The sequence below is a fragment of the Tenrec ecaudatus genome, chromosome 14 (assembly GCF_050624435.1).
Source record: "Tenrec ecaudatus isolate mTenEca1 chromosome 14, mTenEca1.hap1, whole genome shotgun sequence".
NCBI classification, from domain to species: Eukaryota; Metazoa; Chordata; class Mammalia; order Afrosoricida; family Tenrecidae; genus Tenrec; species Tenrec ecaudatus.
Window position 1 is genome coordinate 34,601,553 of NC_134543.1, and position 26,022 is coordinate 34,627,574.

The following is a 26,022-nucleotide window of genomic DNA, read 5'->3' on the forward strand; positions in this document are numbered from 1 at the left end:
CTTGATGTCATGAATGTTGGTGGGGAAATGCCGCTTCAATCTTTCTCCCAGGAAGCAGATGTGGGCCAGGCCTTGGTGACAGCATCTCCGAGGCTCCAGGCACCATTTCTAAAGGACACAGGCTCGGCGTCGACTAAAAAAACCTATCAAAACAAGGCTGCCAAAATTGTGGTCAATTGTAAATCTATACGCTTGGCAAATGAATCTGCTTTCCACATGCAAATGTCCACTATAATTTGCCATTTGCTTGTTATAATCTTGAAAATGGTAACTGTGCCTGGAAGCCCCTCTGGAAACAATAGCTTGGTGGGGAGTCAATGACAATGCAAATTAAAGCCATCGTTAGGGGCCACAGACATATTAGACTAAATATAAGAGAAATACAAGGTTAGGACAATACCGAGTGCTGGCAGAGACACAGGGCAGCTAGAAAGAGTGTGTCCATTTGTCACAAAGTTGAACATGCACCCAACAATCCCACGTAGGGATTGACTAAAAAGAAGGGACAATGTTCCTATATCCATACCAAAAATCTGACTATAAAATGCTCATAGTAGCTTTATTCCCAAAACCCCAAACCGGAAACACCCCAAATGCCTTCCATGGGAAAATGGAGAAGCAGACTTGTGCTCCATCCTATCATGACAGAGTGTCCGCAATAAAAAGGGGCAACTATAGATCAATGAAGCACCGTGGATGAAACTCACATGCATCACATGCCACCTCAATGGAACCAGACTGGAAAGACTATACTGATTCCACGTCTGACATTCTGGAAAAGGCAAGCTTAGAGGGATGGAGAAGAGACTCTGGGGTGCCAGGCACTAAGGAGGGATGAGTTGATTTGGAGCAACATGAAGGAAATGGGTGGGGGTGGGGGGGTGGAGCTATTCTGTCTCTTGATTGTGCAGGTAGGTGGTCACACAACTCTCAATGTGCCACAACTCCCAGACCTGCACCCCCCGCAAAAAAAGCAGACATATTTCATTGACTACGTGTACCTTCTTTAAAATGACTACACGTAAATTGATTTACTTTTTATTTTCCTCTTTGAGAAAATACGCCTAGGCCACAAGACTCTCCCAGGACGTCCACACTGTACTCTGTGTCAGGGCCCACTCACGCTGTTCCGTTCCCACCCCCACCCCCAGAGCACTAGCATGGCCATCCCTGCAGAGCTTCGCACAGCGGTCGGCAGAGAGGATTCTCCACCCAGAGCCTGGGCATATTGAACACCAGCCACCAACTGGCATCCCTGAAGGGCAGAACAATAGCCCTATTGTGCGCAGCTGCACACAGGCCGCTGCATAAACATTCGCAACCAGTTCCATGGTGACTCCCTGCCACTGGCCCTTGCAGCTGCCCAACTCCCAGGACTTGAGAACCTGCCCAGGGTAGCTTGGAGTCTGGAAAGAGTTCAATGTGTCCATCTTAAATCTATGGCTCATAACAGCCTCAATCCTTGGAAACTTCCTGAGAGGCATACAGATCACCGCTCCACTCCCACCAAAGTCCCTAGCTTCAGCCTGTCTAGCAGCTATCCCTTGGCCTCCCAGAGGCCACCAGACGCTAATGTGTGGAATGCTCAGGGCTAGTCCTTGAGGCTCAGCCCAGGAAAAATCCATCGGTCCAGGAGAGAGGCTGAGCAGGGGCTTGTGTGATTTGCGGTCTCCTTGCAGAAATCCAGTTTCTCTCTCTTGCCCTGATGCAGCTTATTAAACAATGGGGTAGCCGCGGCGTGGCGCAAAAGGGGCATTTTCATCAACTCCCCCTTAAAAGAAATTATTTTAACATCAATCATGGACGTCGTCCTCGGCAGTGTTGGCAGGCAATAAACAGAGCCTGTCTCACGGAGAGAGAGTGCCGGAGTCGACTGGCAAACTTCGAGCCCTGCCATCGCAAACTCCACACAAGAAACCCCTATCTAGCAAGGGCTTCTCCCAACTCCTTCTTTCTCCCCACCTGTGCTGAGGGACTTGAACCTTGGTCCACCGTGTGCTCGGGTCAGTGTGGGACAGCGGGAAACACAGGACTCTGGTCCCAAATGGACTTACATTCAGATTCCAACTTTGTCCAGGGGCCCAGAGACGTATTTCTTCAATTCTCTGTCCCTCCACTGACTCATTTATAAATGGAAACAATAGCGAAGTCCCCATTGTAGGACACTCGGTAGCAGTCAGCGACCCTGACATCGACCAGACCTGCCTCATCAAATGTGTGCCCCTCAATATGTCGTCTTTCTTTCCTTGAGGTACTTTGCCCTCTCTGGAATTGCTCCCCACCCCACAACCTGAAGGGCTAAGCTGACATGGGAAGCAGAGGCAAATGAGAGGCCAGCAGTAACCATCTGCTCCCAGGCTAGCCGGCCTGGTTCAGAGGAGGGAACGATCCGTGAGGGAAGAGAAAGAAATCGGGATTTCAGTGGTGTCATTCTGGGGAAATCCTCAGGAGGGGTCGGAGTTACACTGATCGCCACTGGCCTCGCAGTCCCTCAGTCTTCAGTCACGCCCAGTTGGGATTTGGTGGTGGCAGAGGTAGCAAAGATCGATGACAAACGAATCAAATGGCCAACTTCCAGCAGAATTCTGGAGGGTTTTCAAAGGTGCTTTCAGAGTGTTCAGGGCTCCTGCCTCCTAGGGAGCCCTTGGAAAATACCCTAACATTTTTCTGGAAACTTTTTGTACAGAATAACTGAGAACCTAAGATTGTTTTCCAATGGAAAAGGGCTCTTCACAAAAAATCAGAAGACACGGGACATTCATTACAGAAATAGTCACCGTTTTTGAAAAGCTTTCCTATCAACCCTTGCCAGAAACCGTCCTTTCCCAAGTTTGCAGCAGGACTCAAAGCTGCCCCCCTCCGGGCCGAGCTTTCCAGCACCTGGGCACAGCAGTGGGAATTTCCAAAGTCAGCACGTAATGCATCACTCTGGAAATCCACAGCCAAGCCCGTCAGAGGAAACTCATTCGCTTAGAGACGTTTACCACAAATAGGCTAGAGCCCAGCCAACTCCCGCTCGGAGATAGAGTTCAATACTGCTCTAACGGCAGTATTTCACAAACCAGTCGAAGCCGTAGATGGAGAAAACAGACGCTGCGACTCTGGGGACATCCCGGGTGGCACGAATGGCTGCTGAATGGAGGGTTGAGGTTGGAGCCCATCCTGAGGCACCGCAGGGAGAAAACAAAAACGCGGTAATCTACTTCTGAAAAATCACCCACTAGAACCCCTGTGAAACACAGTTCTACTCTGACATCCCCGGAGGCATCATGCGTTGGCATCAACTCAGTGGCAACTGGCACCTGACTGATTCAGGGGCACAGAAGACTCACCCCAAGAAGAAATCAGTATTCAGCAGGAATGTCATGCTGGGCCCTGGGGTCCATTGAGATTTAAGACCGTTCACCACCTTTTGAGTTCTATGATGAGGTTGCCAATAGAGGTCTTGCCCGCCCTCCAGAAGCCCACAGTCTCGGGATCAACAAAGATCACCCCACAGTGAGCATGGCGACCCATCACCATACAGTACATCACTCACCCTAGCAGCCGTTCTCAACCTGTGGGTCCCCACCCCTTTGGAGGTTGAACGACCCTTTTGTGGGGTTGCCCAATTCCTAACAGTAGCAAAATGACAGTGATGAAGTAGCAAGGAAAATAATTTGATGGTTGGGGGCCAGCACCACATGAATTGTCTGAAAGGGTCACAGCATTAGAAGGCGGAGAACCACTGCGTCTAGCTCATGGCCATCAAGTCCTTGCTGACTCATAGTGACCCCAGATGGGCTTCCCAGACTGCCACTGTTTACGGGAGTAGAAAACCCACTCTTTCTCCTGCTGGTGGTTTTGATCTGCCGAACATGCAGATCACGGCCAGATGCGTAACCATGCCTCCTGCAGGGCTCCATTCAGGATGGTAGCAGAGGGGCAGGGAGGCACATGAGGAGGAGCTTTCAAAGAAATCATCTGGGGAGTAGAATTCTCCCAAATAAAATTGTCTAAAAGCTCACATATTACTCATGTGTGTATACACACATACACACGTTGGGATTACAGGAAGAGAAGGAGAGATAAACCACAAGAGTGAACCAACTCCCCTGTACCGTCCAGAGTCCTACTGACTTAGGCTCCAACTGTACCCAAGGAGGTTGCCACACTGAAGCCAGAACAGTCCCCTCTTCTGGTCTCCAACACTAACAGGAAGAACCGCAGAGGACACCGGAAGGCCAGAACAGCACCCGCAGAACCCCCGGCACCGCCAGCATGGGAGACGGGTCCAAGACACACAGAGGTTTCCCAGAAAGAGGCCCGAGGCCCAAGGAGGAGGGCAGAGAAGGTGCGAAGGCTCAGCATGTTCAGGCCCTCCCCGTCCTGGCGGACAGCACAGCGTAGCCAGTGAAATCCCCGGAAGCCCTGGCCTTGCTCACACTACCCTCTCGAGCATTGGCCTTCATGACATGGCCTCCTTCCAGGGTGTGAAACATGGGAAAGACCTGCTTGGGACAGACAACTGTGCAATGTTCGTGGGTAACTCTCGGGTCTGAAATGAGCGCAGGTTGTGGTGGGTTCACTTTGGACTAACTTTGTTTATAGACTCAGGGAATACATCTTCCTTTGAAACAAGAAGAAGCAAAATCTCCGTAATCTCCCCACCAGAGGGAACGATTAACCTTTTGATGGCTAACCTTTCTCATGTGCATCATAACCACTGACACGAGGACACCCTACGATCGACCCTGTTTTGTGACCTCCCTTGTTGATACTGATGCCGTTGCGAGCCTCTCTGGGGCAAGAAGAGGTCATTTGCAGTGACCATGTCATCCATCTATCTGTGCCCTAACAGATCCACTCTACTTACGGCTCATTTTCCATTCTTGTTGCCTGCTTTCACTCTTACCCAATCTCATTTTCACCAAATATTACCAAATAAGAGGCACACTGTCCTTAGAGCTAAAAAACATCAGCGTCCATTCAAAGTCTGGGCCCTTCACCCAAAAGAAAGGGGTCCTTTGACCCTTGGTCAATATAAGAGAAAATGGGGTTGTTACATAGAGCTGATGAAATAGTATCATTAATGCCCAAGAACGACCCTCGTCCCAGTTCACTCCTGCCAACTAGGTGTGAAACCCTAGTCTAGCTACATTGAGCAGCTACTGGCTTCTCCAGGTGCCCATATTACCACCCTCGGGATCCAGTGATAGAATTTTTGCATTCAATGTGGGCGATCCAAGTTCAATTCCTGGCCAATATCACATTAGGGCAGCTACCCTCTACCCCCACCCCCCACCTCAGCCCCATCCTTCTGTGGTGGCTTGTGTGTTGCTCGAATGCCGAACACGTTTGGGCAAGATTCTAGACAAAGATGGACTAGAAAAAATGACCTGCTTCTAAAAACTCATGGAAGATGTGGATCAAGGCAGCTGATTCCACTCAAAAATAGGGAGAAGATTCTAAGAGTGTGTTTCTGGCAAGGCTCATACCTGTATCGGACAGAACTCCACCTGTCGCTAACGAAAGAAAGCAAACTCTGAGTTGAGCCAAGAATGGAAAACAAGCCACCCCCAAATTCGGTGGATTAAAATTACAACGTAGAATTCTGTGGCTCGACTGACAGTTCCCCCGCTGGTCTCCCCTAAGGTTTTCCCTGCGGTTGCATCCAACTGGACGTGTAAGCAACCTGGCAGGAAGGTCTACGATGGCCTCGCCGACATGCACACCAGTTGGTGCCAGCAGTTGGTCACGGGCCCTCAGCTCTCCTCCTAACGGCTTCTCAGCCTCCAACGGGCTAGACTGGCCGTCCACAGTGCTCTGCAGGGATCACGCCAGGAGGGCAAAGGGGCGAGTCTCCAGAGCTCACAAAACACTCCTCCCTACACATTCTAGGAGTCAAAGCAAGTCCCGGGAGGACTCGTGCTCAAGAGGTGGGAAAACGCACCCCACCTCTAATGGAAGATGCTACAAAGAGACAGACTGTGACTGTATTTAATCTACCACAGGAATGTACTGGCATTGACGAGAATTTACCACAGGAATGCACCTCATGTAATGGGAGGTGAAATGCCGTTTGAAGCACAAACTCAAAAAAGAAGACTCTGCCATTGAGTCGATGCTGACTCATAGTGACCCTATAGGGCAGAGCAGAACGGTCCCTGTGAGTTTCCAAGATTACAGCTCACTATGGGAGCAGAAACCCCATATTTCTCCCATCAGCTGGGTCCAGAGGCTTAAACTATATCAGAAACCTGTCTCTTTCCTCGCTCCGCTTTGTTTTGTACTGTAAGGCGTCCTTCTCCGGTTCACGTGTCCTTCATAGGAAGCAGCGCAGGCAGGTCTACCTCCTCACTGATGACCTACCCCTCAGCTCTTTGCCCCAACAGCCCCCCACCCCCACCCCCGAGAAGTCCTAGAACTGAATCCAATGCCCTAGCTTGGGCCACATGACCACACCTGAACCACAGAAGTAAATTCACTGATTGGTCAAACTTGGGTCACACACTTACCCTGAAACCAGGAAGTGTGTAGTAGCCACCGCCACCCCCCTTCAATGGCAGGGACTCACAGTGGGGGAAGGGTGTTCCCCAAGGAACAGCAGAAATGCTATGATCGGCAAAGAGAGGATGCATGCTGGACAGACCGAAACAACAGATGTTTACTGCAGTTGGCGTCTCAACGTGATGGCAGGGCAAACTGCCACCACAGAAGGAACTGAACTCTCTCTACCAGTGCACCATGCGACTCTGCCAGTGGACACATTCCAATTTCCCAGCAGGGTGGTGTGGATGCCCCTGAGTGACTTGCTGTGTGCCTGGACGACAAAGACAAAGGACAAAGCCTTCGGAGCATGCACTTGCACACTTCTTTAGTTTGGGGGGCAGGAGAAAAATCTTCTCTCGGGCATTTGTCAAGTTGTTCCCTAAGACACCCCCTCCCCTAATAAGAATCAGAATGCTTTGTCTTTTAACTGCATGGTGTTTTGTTTTGTTTTGTTTTGTTTCTGGAATGGATGCAAACACAACTTCCTCCTTGCCTCCCAAGCCCCAATCAAAGGCCGGCTCATAAAACCTTGGAAGCAACTGTAGCATCCCTACACGAAGGGACCCCAGTGAAAATCCATGCCTTTCCCAACAGTCATTCCCAGACCACTTCAGGGGGTTCCATTCCAAGATGATTTGCTATAGCACCTTCCCGAAGGAAGCCCCCGGCAACAGATGAATCCATCCATCCACCCACCCACTCAGCCACCAGTGAATGACTGAATAAAGCAGGGAGTGACTGGATGGGTGGATGAGGCAGCATCTCCCTCCTAACAAGAATGGTGGTCTACCTCCTTAAGAAGAGGAGACAAAAAATGGTCAGAGGCCCCAGATCCTGGATGCTTCCTCCCTCCAACTACCATGATCCGAATTCTACCTTGCAGGCCTGGATAGGACAGAGGCTGTACACTGGTACATATGAGGGCTGGAGGTACAGGGAATCCAGGGTGGATGATACCTTCAGGACCAAGGGTGTGAGGGACGATGCTGGGAGAGTGGAGGGTGAGTGGGTTGGAAAGGGGGAACTGATTACAAGGATCCACATGTGACCTCTTCCCTGGGAGAGGGACAGCAGAGAAGGGGGGAAGGGAGACTCCGGATAGGGCAAGATATGACAAAATAACGAGGTATAAATTACCAAGGGCACATGAGGGAGGGGGGAAAGGGGAGGGAGGGGGGAAAAAAAAGAGGACCTGATGCAAGGGGCTTAAGTGGAGAGCAAATGCCTTGAGAATGATTGGGGCAGGGAATGTATGGATGTGCTTTATACAATTGATGTATGTATATGTATGGATGGTGATAAGAGTTGTATGAGTCCCTAATAAAATGTAAAAAAAGAAAAGAGGAGAAAAAAATGATTAGGGCAAAGACCGTACAGATGTGCTTTATACAATTGATGTATGTATATGTATGAACTGTGATAAGAATTGTATGAGCCCCTAATAAATTGTTAAAATTTAAAAAAAATGGTCAGAGGCACAAATAGACCTCAGCAACCCAACCATTTCCTTCTTTTCGGAATGTCCTAAAACTGTTACTGGCGTCCAGTGCAGCGTTTCTCTTCCTGTCCCAGGACTCTTCTTGAGTCTGGGACAAGGGACTGGGAAAAGAAAATTCCATTTCAAATTTACTCACATGATACAGTAAGTTTCATAGGACCCTTAAAAGGACTGGGTCGTCCACAACACTAGATAACATCCCTTCAGAACAGCATTTTCCCAGCTAAGATTCTGTTTTTTATCTGTAAAGAATCAACTGTACCAAGGGCTCAAGTAGAAAGAAAATGTTTTGAGACTGATGATGGCAACAAATGTACAAATGTGCTTGACACAATGGATGTATGTATAGATTGTGATAAGAGTTGTACGAGCCCCCAGTAAAATGATTATTTTTTTTAAAAGAACAAGCTGCTCCTTTGTCCTCAAACATGAGGGGCCATCCCTGAAAGGGCCAGAGGACAGAGACTTCCAGTGTCTCTTTTCTTTCCAAGGGAGCTTGTCTTATCACACGTAAGTAACTACTGCGTCGGGGGAGAAAACTAGAGAAACTTGCACCGGTTGGACAGGTCATGAGCTCCGTTCTTTTCTATCCTTATTCCCTTTACCTTCTACAATTTTGTCCTAAAGGAGTGGTCTCCAACTAGAGTATGTATAAGAATCACCAGATGTCAGAAGTCTGTTCTGGAAATGCTGGTTCCTGAATCTCGTAACATCTCAGATGAGCTCAAGACTGAACTTTAGGAAATGCATTCCTATCGAAGCGCAGGTGTAGAGGATGCACTGAGCTTCGTAGTGGCTGCGCTTCAGGTCCTCCTAGAGAAGGCCCAGGTCACTGACGGCATGCAGTTCCTGGCTGGCATGATTGCATGTTCCATAGGCAAGAGCAGGCCATGGTGGCACATGGTCACTAGCTCACTCAGCTGGGCTGTGTCTTCCTGAGAAGCAAAACTGACTTTCTTTTTGCAATGGGGCACCTGGTTATCAGATTTTCCTAGCCAGCACAAAGGAGACCGTTTGGGTATTGAGGGATACGCAAGAACAGATGTGTTCTCTTGACACATTCCATCAGATCGGGAAGTTGTGAGTGAACACTCTACTACTCAAGAGGAACATGTAGGTTTCTATGCAACCCAGAGCCATTGTCTGCATCCTCATGTTCAGGTTTGTGCTTTGGCAGGGAGAGCTGAGAATGGCAGATTTGCTCTTCGGTCAGGGCCATCGTGGGTCTTTCCCAATTTAGGATGCAGCTCTGCCTTGAATGTCCCATCATCTCTTAGCTTCAGTATTCCCAAGGTCCAACCAGTGTTCATGCGCAGAGAAGAGAGGACGTCCATTTCTGTAGTTGGGAACACGCAGACACACACTCCTCCCCACCCCCTGGTGTGGTTCATTGTCAATAGTGTCTGCTCACACAGGAGGGCGGTGCCAGTCAACGCAGCACATGCCTCCGACAGGGCGCGTGTCTCACAAAATGAAAATTGCTGGTTTCCATGTCTGTTTTTAAGACTACGGTGCCAGTGTCTTTATTCTAACACATATTTATTGCGTTCGCTGTGGAACACAACTCAGAGTAAGCAAGACCCAAATCCTCAGAACTGGACCAATAGGTGACATCATGATAAATGGAAAAAAAGGTTCAAGTTGTCAAGGATCCCGTCTTGCTTGGATCCACAATCAATGCTCCTGAAAGCAGTAGTTCAGTAATCAAATGATGCACCGCATCGGTAAATGTGCTGCACAAAACCTCTCCAGAGTGTTGGAAAGCAGTGACGCGCCTGGCTCACACCATAGTGTTTTCCATCGCCTCGCATGCATGTGAAAACTGGATATGGAAGGCCAAAGAAGAGCCAATGCAGTGGACTGTCAGTGCGCAGGAGGAAGATTGGAGGTACCACAAAGTGTCGAGAGGACAAACAAATCTGACCTGGAGGAAGTATGGCCAGAGTGCTAGGATGACAACTTTGTCTTACATAATGTGGGCAGGCTATCAGGAGAGACCAGCGCCTGGAGAAGGACATCAGCCTTGGTGAAGGAGCGGGAGCAGCGACAGAGAGAAAGACTCTCGATGAGCTGGATTGCACAGCGGAGACCACGATGGGCTCAAACACAGGAACAATTGCAAGGATGGCGCAGGACCAGGCAGCGTTTTGTCTTATTGTGCACAGGGTTGCTATGAGTCGTGGAAATAACTCCATGGCACCTAACAACAACAACAACAACAACGGGTGTCCTAGAAAAGGATGGATGGATGGATGGATGGATGGATGGATGGATGGATGGATGGACGGATGGACGGACGGACGGACAGACAGTAAGAAAGTGAGATCCATACAAATCGAGGTGGGAGAGAAGTGGACAAGCGTCAGATTATTAATCTCACAGGCCACTGTTGAAGATGGGTGAGGCTTCCAGGGAAACTCATTGGACTCTTCTCTGTTTTTGGTGTCTGTTTGGAGGTTTTCCTAATAAAAAGGTTTATTTTTAAATGAACGGAAAGAACTCCAAGATAAAAAAAAGTCCAAATCATTTCTCAAGGTCCGAGTGTCCTTTCCAGGATGGCCTGCTTGCCCAAAATAACCTTTTTTAGACAAATTTCCCCAAGTAATTACCTTCATGGAACACTTCCAGTTGACTCATTTTCTTCCCAAATGTTATTGGGAAACAGGGACAAGCACTCTTTCCAAGGGTTACATTAAGCATCTTAATTCATATATGAGCATAAATGCTATATGAACATCAATTCATATCAAGTACTAAATGAGTCGTCTGTATGTCATGCAGGAGTTCCTGGGTGGCACGAACGGTTAAGTACCCATCTGCTGCCCACATCACTGGCTGTCTCTGGGGATCCTCGGAAGACAGGTTTGGCGATCTGCTTTTAAACGTATGGATGTGGTAGTTACATAATCTGTTGTCAATTTGAGACTATTAAGAGTGAAGGGGTGGAGTCTAGCCTTTCAATCAGGTTGCAGCTTGATGACCTCATTTGGAGGTGCTAAGGAGATAAGTAGCTCACTGGAAGCGGGACACATGGACACTCTCTGTGAGACATTCCTGTTGACAAGCCACATGGAGACACACTAATGGCAGCCAGAGGCTTGGAGCTGGGAAAGTCACGTGGAGACCCCTGCCAGCACTGAGATGTTTACAACGCCACTGGATCCGCAAGACTTTGCACCCACCGGCCTGTGATCTTCCTGCACTCGGAGTCATTGTATGTGTTGCGTGACTCTGAAGAGGAATTTACAGTCCGGTACTGGACATATGGGCTAATATCGGACTGACGGACTTGATCTGGACTCGGCTGGGATGTTTTGTTAATGTGCTCTTTATCTGAAGCTCTTTCCTATACACTGATGAGTGTCTCTGAACTTGTTTCTCTAGTCCACCTGGACTGACACAAAGGAGCAGTTCCACTCTGCACACCAGTCTGAACAGACCCCACAGCAACTGACCAGGGGTAGCGTAGATATCGCTGCTGGTGGAACTTGAGTCTTTAGAAACTTAGTTACCTTCATTTTAATCATCTGAGGAAGGGAAGCCTTTCTCAGCCCAGCACCCAAACCAGAAATCGTAGTGACAGTCTTAGCTAAGTAAAGATGTAAAATGTTGGTAGGTTGAAACGACTATCTATTTTTAATAAGCATACTGAAGCAAGCATTTGCCAAACAGGACGTACGTCGTATATAGTGAGTAGTATGTGGTACAGTTAATCACGTCTATGACCCTGAGCCCTGGTGGCACAGGGGTTTATGAGTTGGGCTGCTAACCACCAGGTTTCAGCGGTTCGAAACCACCAGCTGCTCCTTGGGAGGACGAGGAGGCTTTCTGCTCCATGAAGATTTACAACCTCAGAAATCCACAGGGGCAGTTCTACTCTGCACTGGAAGGTCACTGACAGGCAGAGTTGACTCCGTGGCAGTGAGTTTGGTTTGGGAGCTAGAGTCTTGTGACCCGCTCAAGGATTGGATGGGACGTTGCAAATAAGATGCTTGTAGTTCACCCAAGGGACTGGACGGCTTGCTACTAGTTCTCGTCAGATGCATGAAACTTTTGTTGGGAGGAACTGGACGAAGAGAGGGAAGAGCTATGATGTGGAAGACCACTGGAGATCACAGTGGCGCTCGAGACAACAGCTCAAGGCAGCACGAGCCAGAGGCCAGCACCAGACCACAGTGGGACTAATCAGCCAACCCATGTAGCTAAGACTTATAACACTTGTCCAAAAAAGGCCCCGAGCATGGCCCAGAAGCAGAGGGAAAGAAGACACTGTCCTGATCAAGAACCGTATCCTGCGTTGTCCTCGCTACTTTGGGGTCATTCCTAATGCCAAGTTGCACCCAATTACTTCTCCAATAAACCACTTAAATCTAAGCATGGCTCATGAGTTCTCTGAGACTCTGCAGAAAATTACAAGACCCAACGACCAGAGGGCAAGCACTGAGGGGCAGGAGTGGGGAGGTGGCTGATGTCAGGGATGATGACATGGCACAGTAGCTTGGAACAGTGGGACATTTGGGACATCTGTCACCTTCGACTAACAAAAACCAGATTTGCTCTGATCCTTGTGAAAGAAAGTATTCATTTAAATATCTCGGGGTGGGGTGGGGGGGACGACTTCAAGATATTCATGGGGGAAAAAAGTAGAATCAAAAGATAACAGAATTTTTCCACAAACATTTTGAAATATGTACATATATAGTCTTCTAAGACAGCAAATAGAAAAGCCACTAACCCCAAACCAAACCCATTGTTGTCAAGTCCGCTCCAGCTCACAGTAACCTCACAGAACAGAGAGCGACGAGATGGCAGGACGATAAATCTTCACGGCAGCAACGTGTCACATCTTCCTCTAACAGAGGAGCAGGTGGATTCAAACCACCAAGCACTAACCATTCTTCAACTTAAACAAAAAGAAGGAGAAACTCGCAGTCTCCCATTAAAATCTGGAGATACTCACAAGTTGCGTATCATAGGCTTCAGTCCTCTCCCTCCTGGCCTCCACACTCTGGGTAACAACCAGCCTGAATCATCCTTCTCACTGCCTTGATTGTTGGCATGAATGGAAACACACGTATGCATCTCTGAACGTGTGCTGTGTTTGCATGCATTTGTTAGCCTTCATACAAATGATAACCAAAGGTATGCATGGTTCTGGAAGTTGCCTTTTTTCATTCGACGTTTGATTACGAAGTCGATCCAGGATAGTGTATGCCTCCACCCACCCACTGCCCCTGAGAAGATTCCAAGCCATAGATGACTTCCGAGGCTGTTCATCTTTATGGGAGCAGATAGCCTCAACTTTCTCCCGAGGAGCAGCTGGTGGGTTTGAACAGCCAACCTTGAAGTTAGCAGTCCAATGCTTACCCAACAGTGCTACCAGAGCTCGCAGACTATCACTCCACATTAGCTATTTTCAGTGCTGTGCTGTTTGTTAGTTGTGGTCTGGTTGATTCCAACTGATGGCTATCCCAAGCATGCAGAGGAGGCGTGCACCACGGGGTTCTCAAGGCGAGGACCTTTCAGATGCTGATTTCTAAGCCCGTCTTCTAAGGCAACCTCTGGATGGCTTCGAACCACCAACCTTTCAGTAAGTGCTCAAGCACCAACCTGGACATTCAAGTTGTTTCCAGCGGGTGGGCATGAGGGTGTTACTGTTACCTAAAAGGCGGCTCTGAGCATTCTTGAACACATCTCTATATATATCTATTTCAGTGTATTTTTCTGGGATATATTCTGAAGTGGAATGATAGAGTCAGAGAGTGTGCACAATTTCTACTGTAGGTTTACAAGGCGATTGTACAAGTTTTTATTCCACGCAGCAGGAAAAAGGTACTACTTTTTCTTTAACAGTTATGTCCTGCTGAAGTTAATTGAAAGCTGTCCTTTGAAAGCAGACTGAGCGCAATGCATGCTGAAAATGAGCAGGAAGCTGCTACAAAGAGTTACTAGCCCAAATATCAGCCAATCAGCTTGAGCAGTGACTGACTCTGTCAGAGGGGGGGCTGAATCCAAGGGTGATTTGGTTACTTGGGGGTGTTTTTAAGTCGTGAGGATTCTAAGCATTTAATTATTTTCCTCTAAGACTAAAGCATGATCATTGCACACAAGATTTTATTGATTAATAAACATTATTTTACACATTATTTCAGCGATGACAGTTCACTGAAATCAATCCCCATGATAATGATCAGCATTGACATGTAATCCATCCCATGCTCCTCTCCCTAAAACAGCTCTCCCTCTCCCCACACCCCACAAAGGAGACCGTCCATCCTGGTTGGCATTTTGCTTCTTTTTACTATCCAATATATCTTTACAAGGAAAGACAAGACTTACATTTATAGAAAATTCAATTATTCAATAAACATTTACTAAGCACCTGTTCTTGAGCAGGGCAGAGTCCATAAAGAATCTGGGGCAACGCCACCACTGAGAGACTAGCACTCTAATAGAAAGAAATGAACAGATCCAGGTAATAATAATGGCCCTCACTTATTAAGTACCTCCTTTGAGCCAAACACCCTATTACCACCAAAAGAGAAAGAGGATTCAAATTCATAGGGGCCTAATAGGAAAGAGTAGCGCTTCCCCCAGACGGTTAACAAGGCTGGAATCGGGTGGCACTGCTGGCTAGGTATTGGGCTGCTAACTACAACGTCAGCCGTTCAAACCCACCAGCAGCTGTGAGAGTGAAACATGAGGCTGTTTGCTCCCATGAATATCCTACTCTCCCAAGCCCTATCTAATGCCATTATGAGTTGGGTTTGATTGGATGGCAGTGGGTTTCTTGTGTTTCTTTTCTTCTTTATGGAAGCAAATGGCCACATGCAGCCTGAACCACTGTCCTTTCATCTAGCAGGTGGGCACTTAACTACTCTCCCACGTGGCTCTGGACTCAAACAAACAAACTCACTGCCATCGAGTCGATACTGACTCATAGTGACCACATGGGGCAGGGTGGAACTGCCCCTGTGGGTTTCTGAGAACGTAACTGTTTCCGGGAGTAGAAAGCCCAGTCTTTCTCCCACGGAGCAGCTGGTGGTTTCAAACTGCTGATCTTGCACTTATCAGCCCAATGCATAACCTCTATGCCACCAAGGCTCCTTATCAGGCTTTTTAGGCTCACAATACTGAAAAAAAACTCACTGGCATTGTCGAGGCTGGCTCATAGCAACCCTATAAGACAGGGCAGAACGGCTCCTATGAGTTTCCAGCACTGTAACATTGAGCGGTTGGTGGTTTAGAACTACTGACCTTGTGGTTAGCTGTCCAACTCATAACCCACTACACCACCAGAGCGCCTTTGACACCGGACCAGATACCCTTAGTGAATTTGTTAGTCCAAGTAAACTAGAGAAACAAATCCAGGGAGACTCATATGTGTAGAAGAGAGAACTTTATGCCAAAGAGCAATTGTACATTAAGAAAACATCCCAATTCAGTCCAGATCAAGTCCATAAGTCCAATATTAGCCCCTATGTCCAATACCAATCTATAAATTCCTTTTCAGACTCACACAGCACATGCAATGACACCAAATGCAGGAAGATCACAGGCCAGTGGGGGAAAAGTTTTGTGTCCAGTAGCACTGGCGTGGGTCTCCATGTGGCTCCTCCAGCTCCAGGGCTCTGGCGTAGCTCCATGTATCTTGTCATCAGTAATACCAAGCAGAGAGTGGGTGTGTCCAGCTTCCAGCGAGCTATTGATCTCCTTAGCACTCCCAAATGAGGCCGTAAAACAGTGACCTGATTGACAGGCTAAACTCCACCCCTTCACTCTTAATAGTCTCTCAAGTTGACATCAGATTAAGTAACTACCACAGTGAATGCAGTAGGCAGAATCAGGCCTACCAGAGATGCCCATGTCCTCATCTCCAGAACCTGTAGTCTATGTTAAGTGTCAAGGAGGGGAGTCAGCTTGTTAATCAACTAATTTAGTATAAAGAGATTATCTTGGATTATCCAGGTGGGCTCAACATATTACAAAGGTCCTTCAATGAGGTTTGAACTCAAGACCCAAACTTAGTGCCATGGAGTCGATTCTGATCCATCCTGGAGAGAGGGCGCTAACCAGGCTCAGGCCTCCATTGTTGGTTTGAAAGATGCAAGAAGGCCAGGAGTCAAGGAACACAGGTGGCTTCTAGAAGCTGGGAGGAGTAAGAAAATGGATTCTCTCCCTGGAATCTCGCAAAAGAAACCCAGCCCTGCTGACACCTTGATTCTATCACCCCATGAGCCCCACTCGCAAGACTTCGCCCCTCCAGTACTGCTTGATAATAATGTGCTCTTTTATGCCAGTACGCTTGTGGGCATGTGTTAAAGCAGCCAAAGGAAAGGGATACAGTAAACATGAACACCTTCCTCTCCACCCCCATCCTGCATCACCGGTCCCGTAGTCTCCTCTGGACCGAGGGTGCGAAAAGTTAAATGAGTGACTAGCTCAAGCTCATCAGTGGCCCAGCCAGATTCAAATTCGAGTCTGTCTGCCTCCCACATCTTTGCTCCAGCTCACACTCCCCCACATCCAGTGGCCTGCCACAGGGGTGCCAGAGCCGAGCCGGTGGAGGGAATTCTGCCTGGGTGAGTACAGAGGGTCTGTGCAAGTGGGCTCTGAGCCTAGCCACTGAGTGGCAGGCTTTTGCCAGACGGAGGTGAGGCGGGGAGGGGAGGGGGGCGGTGTCAGGAAAAGCAGAGTGATCAGGGCACCTCAGTTAGTGACCAATGTTGCCGCTAGCCACAGGTGGTGTTCCGCTTAAATTTAATTAAAGTGATTTTTTTAAGTCCATTTCTGAGTTCGATTCTCAGCCAATGCACTTCATACACGGCTGCCTCGGTCTATTGGGGAGGCTGAACACGTGGGAGCGGTGTTCCCAGACTAAGACAGCCTTGGAAGAGAGGCCTAGCAATGACCTTCCAAATACCAGCCAATGAAACTCCATGGATTTCAAGGCTCTGATCCAGTCCCCATCCTGGGGAGGGTGCAGGACCAGGTCACATTTTGTTCTGTGGTGCCTAGTGTCACCAAGAATCAGTGACAGCGACCTGATGTTGAGACTCTCTGGTAGGATCGGGTCCATAGTCTGATGCAAAATGGTTTCTTCAAGAAGGGAGGGTAACTCTCCATACAGAAGGGTCTCGGGGAGGAGACGAGCCAGTCAGGGTGCGATGTAGCAATGATGAAACACACAACTTTCCTCTAGTTCCTAAATGCTTCCTCCCCCTCCGCCCCACTGTCATGATCCAAATTCTACCTTACAAATCTGGCTAGACCAGAGGACGTACATTGTACAGATAGGAACTGGAAATACAGGGAATCCAGGGAGGATGATCCCTTCAGGACCAGTGGTGCGAGTGGCAAGACCCGGAGGATGAAGGGAGGGTGGGGTCGAAAGGGCTAACTGATCACAAGGATCTACATATAACCTCCTCCCTGGGGGGACGGACAACCAAAAAGTGGGTGAAGGGAGACGTCAGACAGTGTAAGATATGACATAATAATAACATAAATTATCAAGAGTTCATGAGGGAGGGGGGAGCAGGAAGGGAGAGGGGAGCTGATGCCAGGGGCTTAAGTGGAGAGCAAACGTTTTGAGAATGATGAGAGAAATGAATGTACAAATGTGTTCGACACAATTGATGGATTGTGATAAGAGTTGTATGAGCCTCTAATAAAACAATTTTTTAAAATAAAATAAAAGGAAGGGGTAGTAGCATCCTAACTCACCTTTGTACGTTATTGAACAGGTTTCCAAAGACCTAAAATGCTTTTCTCTGTCTTGGGTTCTATCTTTGGTCCTGCGGTGCAGCGCCCTCCGGAGCCAGCATGGGGCTGGATGCTCCACTCAGGCTGCCCCTACCTTGGCTCCACAACAAAAGGCTCTGGGATCGGGATGGCTGGGACAACAGCTAGAGAGTGCACAGAGCACAGGGCCTTCCAAGAGGCACGTTTGCCAAGGGGAGGATGGTTCTGAGATCTGACAACCGAGCTTAGAACTGTGTAGACCAGAAGGCAAGCCCCTTTATTAGTACAGGGCCTACGTGGCCTGGGGCTCTTCCGGGGCCACTTTGGAGCGTGGCTGGGACCCCAGTTTTCTTCTCCCCGGGTTGACTCATGCGCGGTCCAGAGCACACATTGTACAATGCTAAGCCTGTTTGGCAGGCCTTACTCACAACCAGCTCCATCGATTTCACACCAGCAACTCGACCCTTGTCCTCTCCCAAACCACCACGTTGCGGCGACAAACATGGAAGGAGGGGCCCTCCATCCTGACATTCTTCCACCACCAGCAGCTGCAATGCCAGGGGCTTGGCTGCCTGAACAATCCATCTCTATGTGCTCCACAGAGAAAGGGCACCCTGTACCTGCTCGCAGGGCCCAGCCACTACTCGCCCAGCGCCTGCACGAGGAGGTGGGGGAAGAGGTTGGAATGGAGAAGCAGGCCTCTCCACCCTTTGCTCCCACCCCACCCCTGCTGGCACCGAGGGCTTCTGCCCCAAGCTTCAGCCAGTGAGTTTTCCTGCTCTGCAGGGATGGCGGCTCAAGTACACATGGAAACCTGGGAGCCTAAGGAAGACTGCCCACTGCCAGTTCAGCTTTGCCAAGGAGCCCTTAGGCCACAACGGAGCCTTCCACGCCAGGCCTGAGGCTCACTCTGGGTCTAACCCCCAAGAATGGAAACAAAATCAGCACTGGCTCCCCCACATGATATTGCAGATGGGGCTGCCTGTACCTCAGGGAAGCGGGCAGAGAGGCAGTGGGAGCCAAGAATGAAGTCCCTGACTCTAGAAATGTGTGCTGGCTTGACCTCGGGGGCAAAGAGAGAATCCATCATCATCTTGAGTCCACGTCACACTCGGCGCGTGTAGTTTTCATTGAATCGTTTATTAGATCTTTCCTAGTGAGCAGATGCTATTGAACCCGTTCCCCCCCCACTCCCTTATTATTTTCTTTTGTTGCTAATCAGAAGCTAAGATTGACACTAACTTATACTAACTAACCACCTAGTTTCCCAAGCAAGCCACCCACCTCCCGCCCTTGACAACCTCACCTTGGGAGCCTCCCTCCTCACCTGCCTGTTCTTATTTGGTCAGGTTGTGGGCTGTGTGTCTCTAAGTGCTTTCCTTTCTGCCATGGGGCTTTCTAGGAGACACCTTGCTGCATGGCTGGGCGTCTGTCTTCTACTTTGTATCGCACGGTGAAGACGCATGCGTGGTCTTGCACGCGCCACAGTCCCTTTGTTTGGACTGCGTAGCAAGCTCCACGGTGGGAATGCATCCCGGCTTAGTCTTCACCTTCCCGCTGGAGGCCAGCTGTCAGTAGTCACCCGTGTCTCCTTGCTCGGCCTGCGTTTCTCTTGGGCACATAAACCTAGAAGTGGAATTGCTGGGCCATTCAGGACATGTTAGGCTTTGTCTCCATCTTATTTGCATTTCCTAGGGTCTCTAAGAGAGTGGGTTCCCTCTTTCTGGCTCACTCGAGTTTTTGTGTTTTTGGTTTTTTTTTTAAAAGACATCACAGACTTGTGGAAGTATAACGGTTCTATCAGAATGCTAAGTCAAGTTCTTGGCCGAATGCCTGAGGAGTGTCTCATGGAAGTCCCCCATGTAGAAGTCAGGTCCATTGACAGGCACTCAGACCGGAAGGAGGGCGTCTGTGCAGACGCCAGCACAGGATCCAGGTGTAGACACAGAGCAAGTGAAGGCTCTAGAAGCTGCTTCACATTGGACAGGCAGGAAAGACACAAACAGGGAGCAGAAAGCAGCTAATGCCAGATTCCCTCTCCAAACATGCTTGCTCCATCTACTCTCCCCCAAACCCCCCATCACCATACCAGACACCCCCCACACGTATACACACACCTCACACACCGCACCTCCATACCCTCCACACGACTCACACACACACACCGCAATCTCCATACCTCCAAACAACTCACACACAGCCCACTCTCCACACCACACACACACACATACCTTACACACCACATCCCCATACCCTCCACACAACTTACACACACACTGCACCTCCATACCCTCCACACAACTCTCTCTCTCTCTCTCTCTCTCTCTCACACACACACACACACACACACACACACACACACACACACACACCTTTGGAAAAACGAAAAGAAGCCTAAAAGGGGGACAAGGCGTGGAGGGGAAAGACTATAATTAACCAACTTCAGGTTTGAAGCCCAGTTCATGTCATTGAATATCTGTTCCATGCTGTACAATGCCACAAGCACTCCCGATGAAGAAGGCCTCTCTTCTGCCCTAGGGGCTTATAGTTTGTCTCTTCAGCAAGATGGGATCGTGCCTATGGTGACCGCGGCAGCTGTGGTTAGTCCGTCCTGACGCACAGGGACTCATGAGCAACACCGAAAACAGCGCCCAACCCTGCACCATCCTTTCCATTGTGCTTATGCTGCAACCCATTGCTGCGGCCACCTAGTCCAGCATCGCCTCGAGGGGCTGCAGTGGTAGAAGGGCAGGAGAGTGCTGGAAGGAAGGAAGGAAGGAAGGAAGGAAGGAAGGAAGGAAGGAAGGAAGGAAGGAAGGAAGGAAGGATGGACGGAAGGAAGGAAGGAAGGAAGCAAAGAAGGAAGAGAGAGAGAGAGAGAGGATGCTGGCCTTCAGACCCTCCTGGTGACGGGAATCAGGAAAAGCTAAGAACACAAGTGAACTAGATAGAAAACTGATTATTCAAACAGGAGTGTGATGAGCTCTAAGCAAATGGGCGTTTATGGGGAAAGCTCCTGGGAAAACGTTGGAGATGGGCTTTGAAGGATGAATTGACCAAGCAAGAGGAGAGAGAACAAGCAAATATACCAACAAGAATTAAATTTCTCACTCTAACCTCTTGATCGTCCAACTTTTTAAGTTTTTAAGGTTCCTGTCCCCAGCCATGCAAAAACAAGCAAAGAAAATGAATTACTATCATGCATGCATTAAAAAAGAAAGAGAAGCCTCATTACCATCAAATCTATTCCAATTTACAGCTTTGTCTCCATCTTATTTGCATTTCCTAGGGTCTCTAAGAAAGTGGGTTCCCTCTGACCATATAGGACAGAGTAGAACTGACTCCTTGGGTTTCCAAGGCTGGAAGTCTTTTTTTTAATAGTTTTATTGAGATATAATTAACATATTATTCAATTCCATAATTCAGTCATATTTCAAAAAAGTTGCATGTACATTTCCACAATTTGTTCTACTAGGGCATCCTCCCCCCCCCCTGTATTCATTATTTTCTCCCCAATTCTCCTCAACCTACCCCCTGCACCCCTCATAAGATATTAAACCTCTGTACATCTGCCCCTTCTGTGATTCATAAACTTGGAAATGTACCAAATATGCAATAAAAACAATATACATATATAGACCACCTCTGTTGACAAATCATCAAGAAATATTTAAACCTAGACCAAATCCAGCATGGGTCAAGCTGACCAGGTATCATATTATACCATTGTTCCCTCCACCATAGTCAAGGGTACAGTTGTCTCTGTCTGGTAGAAAGGCTAGTTGAGTTCCTCGACTGGGGTCAGAGGGGATCTGTCAGAGGCTTCATCTGAGTAGGTACTCTGCAGATGAATTTTGGGCTTCCACTGTCCCCTCTAGCCTTGGAACTCACAATTTAACCTCTGATACTTTTCCATCCATCATATTTGGGTTTTGTTCTTTGTCACCTTTGGATCACACAGACAGGTGTGCTTCATCCATGTGGACTTAGTTGACACCTTGCTTAGATGGCTGCTTGTTTGAATATAAACCTTTAAGATTCCAGGAGCTTTTCTTTTCTGATAGCCGGGCACCATCTGCTTTCTTCACCCCAATTTGCTCTAACACCCATATCATCGGTGCTCTCTTCATGAAAGCAATTATTGAGTAGGAAGGCTGTAAATCTCTACAGCAGCAGAAAGTCTCATCTTTCTCCTTTGGAGCAGCTGGTGGGTTCGAACTGCTGACCTTGAGATTAGCAGTCTGGCCCATAACCCATTATTTGCTCATTCCACAAATACCAGGAAAGTAAGTTCCCACCAGAGGTCCATACTGTGCATAGGGTTGGGGAAACATTGGCTGATGAGATGGAGACAGTTCCTGCCCTCACCCAGTTCTCTGGTGCTGAGGACAAAGGATCAAACAATGCCTGGCCATCAATCACTCTTGAGCCTGTGAGAGAGCGCCTCCCATCCTCCCCCAAAACACTGTCAGGAGATTGTGCAGGAATAAAGGAGTGGCTGCCTCCTTCTTTACTCTGACCAGCATCCCAGGCAGAAAAACACTCAGAACTGAGAGCCAGAGTGGGCTATCCGGGTAGCAAGGTAAGCACGGGCTTTCTTGGCCTTACCTTCTAATCTGCATTGTTCACTCAAAACCAAAACAAAAAAACAAACAAACTCACTGGCATCCAGTCAATTCTGCCCCATGGCGACCCTATAGGACAGGGTAGAGCTGCCCCTGTAAGCTTCTGAGACTATAACTCTTCATGGGAATAGAAAACTTCATCTTTCTCCCAAGGGGCATGTAGTGATTTCGAACTACTGACCATGCAGTCAGCAGCCTAACACACACCTACTCGGCCACCAAGGCTCCTCTGCAGCTTAGTAAATCAGCACAAGTAAAGCTGAGCTTCTCTCGATTACTGGGTTCTCCGTCCCTGTCAGGGATTGTAAATTTGAAAAGAGGCTGTGATTCTGGGGGAAGCTGCTGAGAGACTGCAAGAGAGGCAGATGCCAGCCAGACCCCGCAGCAGAATCTTTGATGTGGCAGGGAAAAATGTGAAACTGTTCACTCCAGATTAGTAAGTAGGCACAAGTAAGCCCCTGCTTACCTTGCTTATTGGGTAATCCGACACTGGCGGAAAGACCAAAAAATCAGGTGCTTCCTACATAATAGGCTCCAATCTGATACTTGAGAGCTGCTGGCTTCCAGAGTCAAACAAACGTCAGGGAATTTGAAGGCCGGAAGCAAAGAGGGAGCGAGGATCGGGGTCTAGGCCTCGGGGGAGCTCAATTAGTGAGCCGATAAAGAGGAACCAAAAGGGCACGATCTCGGTTTCCCAGAGTGCCAGCTGGAAAAGATGGCAATCCTTAAGCCTCTGTCACTCCAAAGATTAGCAGAAGAGACTTCAGGGTGCCCAGGGGGAACGCTGCAAGCTGCCAGGTGTTTCTGCTCCTCCTGTGACACATCACCCCTTGCCACCCAGAGCTGCACATCAGGGCCATCAAGAGCACAGAAGAAATCGGGAGTCCTTGGAGAGATGTTGAAACCCAGACGCATCCCCTTTTAGTGACACGGATGCCAAACTAGAATGTCAGTCAAGCTGTCCTGATTCATCTGGGCCCCGTGTTTCCTCACAGTGCACATCTCTTCCTTCGGAGCGAAGACACGCATCATGAGACACGCATGCTACGGGGCTGCTTGGTGGTGTGGGCGCCCATAGTTTGTAAATCTACATCACTGGGGTCTGGGTCCCGGGGCGATGGGGGCACCACGAGTGACTCCAGCACATGTTGAGCCCCTCTGAGTCCTACCTCTTTGTGGGTGAACTAGCACCAAGGCGATCCACCTTGCCGTGTTCTTAGAAGCAGAATCGGTCAGAGAACGCCGAGTCCAGGTAAAGTGTTACCTATAAATGCAGCCACATGCTCAAGACAGTGCTTCCTAAACACACGAGTGTCTGCCTCTGTGTGTGTGCGTGTGTGAGAGAGGGGGAGGGGAGGGGATAGGGGTGTTGGGACACGCACACACAAGCCTGTGTGCTCTTCCCATTTATGCCCCATCGCGTTGATCAAATTGACAAACCAAGGATGGTGGCTGTTTTCCTGAGAGTCCTGAGCTTTGCCCTAAACTTGCTTCCTCTTGTCCTGGAAGCCAGGAAAGGGAGCCATATGGCTTGAGCCTGTTCGCATGCCCTCGGCCATTTGTCTCCAGGCCTCTCCTTCCCACGGGCATGTGGGCGGACATCCAGATTTCAGCCCCGGTGCTCTGGTCTGCATCTCTGTCTTGACTGTTCCTAATTATTGCAGGGAATGCCCTGGCTTGCCTGACCTCGGAGTTTAAGAGCTGCGAGTCTTAATATCAAACCGAGCAGCTTCATTTAAAAGGCAGCCTCATCTGCATCCATAAAAGTCACCCCCCTCAGCCCCCCTCCCAGCCCTTCCTTGCCCCAGCTTTGGGAATGCCTGCTGTCGAGGATTTATGACACGCCCTGGATCTAATCTGCTACACTTTAACTGCTGCGGTTGCACATCTGGCCATAAAAGTAAGGGCCAGCCCAGCACGGGGACAAACACTTTTCTTTCCTAAGTGGTTGCAACACTGATCGCACGATGATAGCCAGGCTGGGGGTGATCAGGCCGCATCTGGGCAGTCATTAAGGCTGCCCAGCTTGGCCAGGTTTCCTCCTTGCCCACACCACCGCTATAAAGATGACTCCCAAATGCTCTGAAGACTGACTGCCATCGGAACAGGTGGGCATGGAGACCCGAACAGATCCAGGGAAGCATACATCGACTGGGGAGTCGCCGCTCTTTTTACAAAAACCCCAACCACGTCCGCAGGGGCTTGCTGGCTAGCTGTCCGCCGCGACAAACCGCGCCCCTGAGAGCGGGCTGCGCGGACACAAGCTGGTTCTTGACCATTTGGGCAAATGGACCACTAGGTGGTTTGGACGGTATCCTTTGGTAGCCCAATTTGGGGGAAGAGAGGGAGCAATAGACTAGACGCGAAATGCACACGGTTCTGATTTTACAAGGCCCCGGACAGCCCATCCTGTGTACGGAATTGGCACCTTTCAGATCGCTCAGAAAAGCCAATGGGACCAAGGTTCAGCAAGTAGTTCAGCCTCCTGGCACCGATCCCGCCCCGGTGCAAGAGACTCTGGAAAACAGCCCAACGCTTCCCTCTGCAACGTCCCCCCCCCCCCACCCACACACCTCTGCCACCCCCTCCTCCGGGGCTGTACTCAGCACGGGGTGGAGCATTAAAATTATCTGCCCGTGGGTTTTACAAGCAGCGAATGCTTTTTACAAACAACACCACAAGGTCCTAGTGTGGCTGGCGGGTAACCTAAGCCTCCTGCAGCAGCGCTGCCCCCACCGCGCCGAGCACGCCCGCTGGGCGGTGGGGTGGGGGGGTGGGCGGGGGACAGCCGGGGCGCCTCTGGCGGGAGGGCTGGCGCAGGGGGAAGCCCCGCGGGATCCGAGAGCGAGTTCTCCAGCGCGCAGGGGGACAGCCCGGAGAGTCCCGGTGCAAAATGCCGTGGGAGAGAGATTAGGGGAGAAAACTCACTGGTGATATTTCGAGAGGGGCTGAGGTGAAGGAGGGGCGACAATGGGAGAAAAATCCACGGGCGGCAACTGAGCCCAGAGGTCCGCAGGGCGCTAGGTGAGGGGGGGGGTAGAGCTGGGGGTACGTTCTCGCGCGTCCTTTCCCGTTCCCCGCCCGAGAAAATGGGGGGGGGGGCAAAGCAGGGTGTCCCCCAGCTCCAGTGGGCGCGCGGCTCGGGCGGGCTGGGGGGCGCGCTCCTCCCCGGGAAGTCCGCGAGCGCGCGATGGGGGCGCACTTACCCTGGGGCCGGCGGTGCGGTGGCCGGGAGCCGGGGACAGCTGCGCCAACACGAGCAGCAAGTGGGGCGTGAGCAGGCGGGCACAGCGCGCAGGCAGCATGGTCGCAGCCGGGCAGGGCAGCGGGCAGGGGTCGGGGGCTCCGCGGGGTGCACACCGCGCCTGCCAGCCAGCTCTCACTCGCGGGCCGCGGAGGCGTCCGGGGAGCAAGCAGCGGTCAGGCGGCGGCCGCGGTCGGTCGGAGGCTGCGAACAAACGACTCGCTCGGAAGCGTCCCGCGAGGGGACCGGAGCGCTAGCGAATGCTCTGCGCGTGGCGCCTGCCGCGCTCGGCGGGACCCGGGCGGCAGCAGGTTGGACAGAGCGCCGGAGCCATGGGAATTCCCGTTAAGAACCCCCGGGAGGGGCGGGGCGGACCCGGC

The 26,022-nt window shown here is 49.9% G+C and overlaps 1 protein-coding gene across 1 annotated transcript in view; it reads right to left on the reverse strand.

Annotated features, from left to right (window-relative positions):
• Window positions 1–25,703, reverse strand: part of SMOC1 (SPARC related modular calcium binding 1) — a 163,641-nt gene extending 137,938 nt beyond the window's left edge. The window contains exon 1 of the mRNA XM_075532192.1: window positions 25,605–25,703. Coding sequence (XP_075388307.1) covers window positions 25,605–25,703 — 99 coding nt within the window. The remainder of the gene's footprint in view (window positions 1–25,604) is intronic.
• Between the last annotated feature and the right edge of the window lie 319 nt (window positions 25,704–26,022).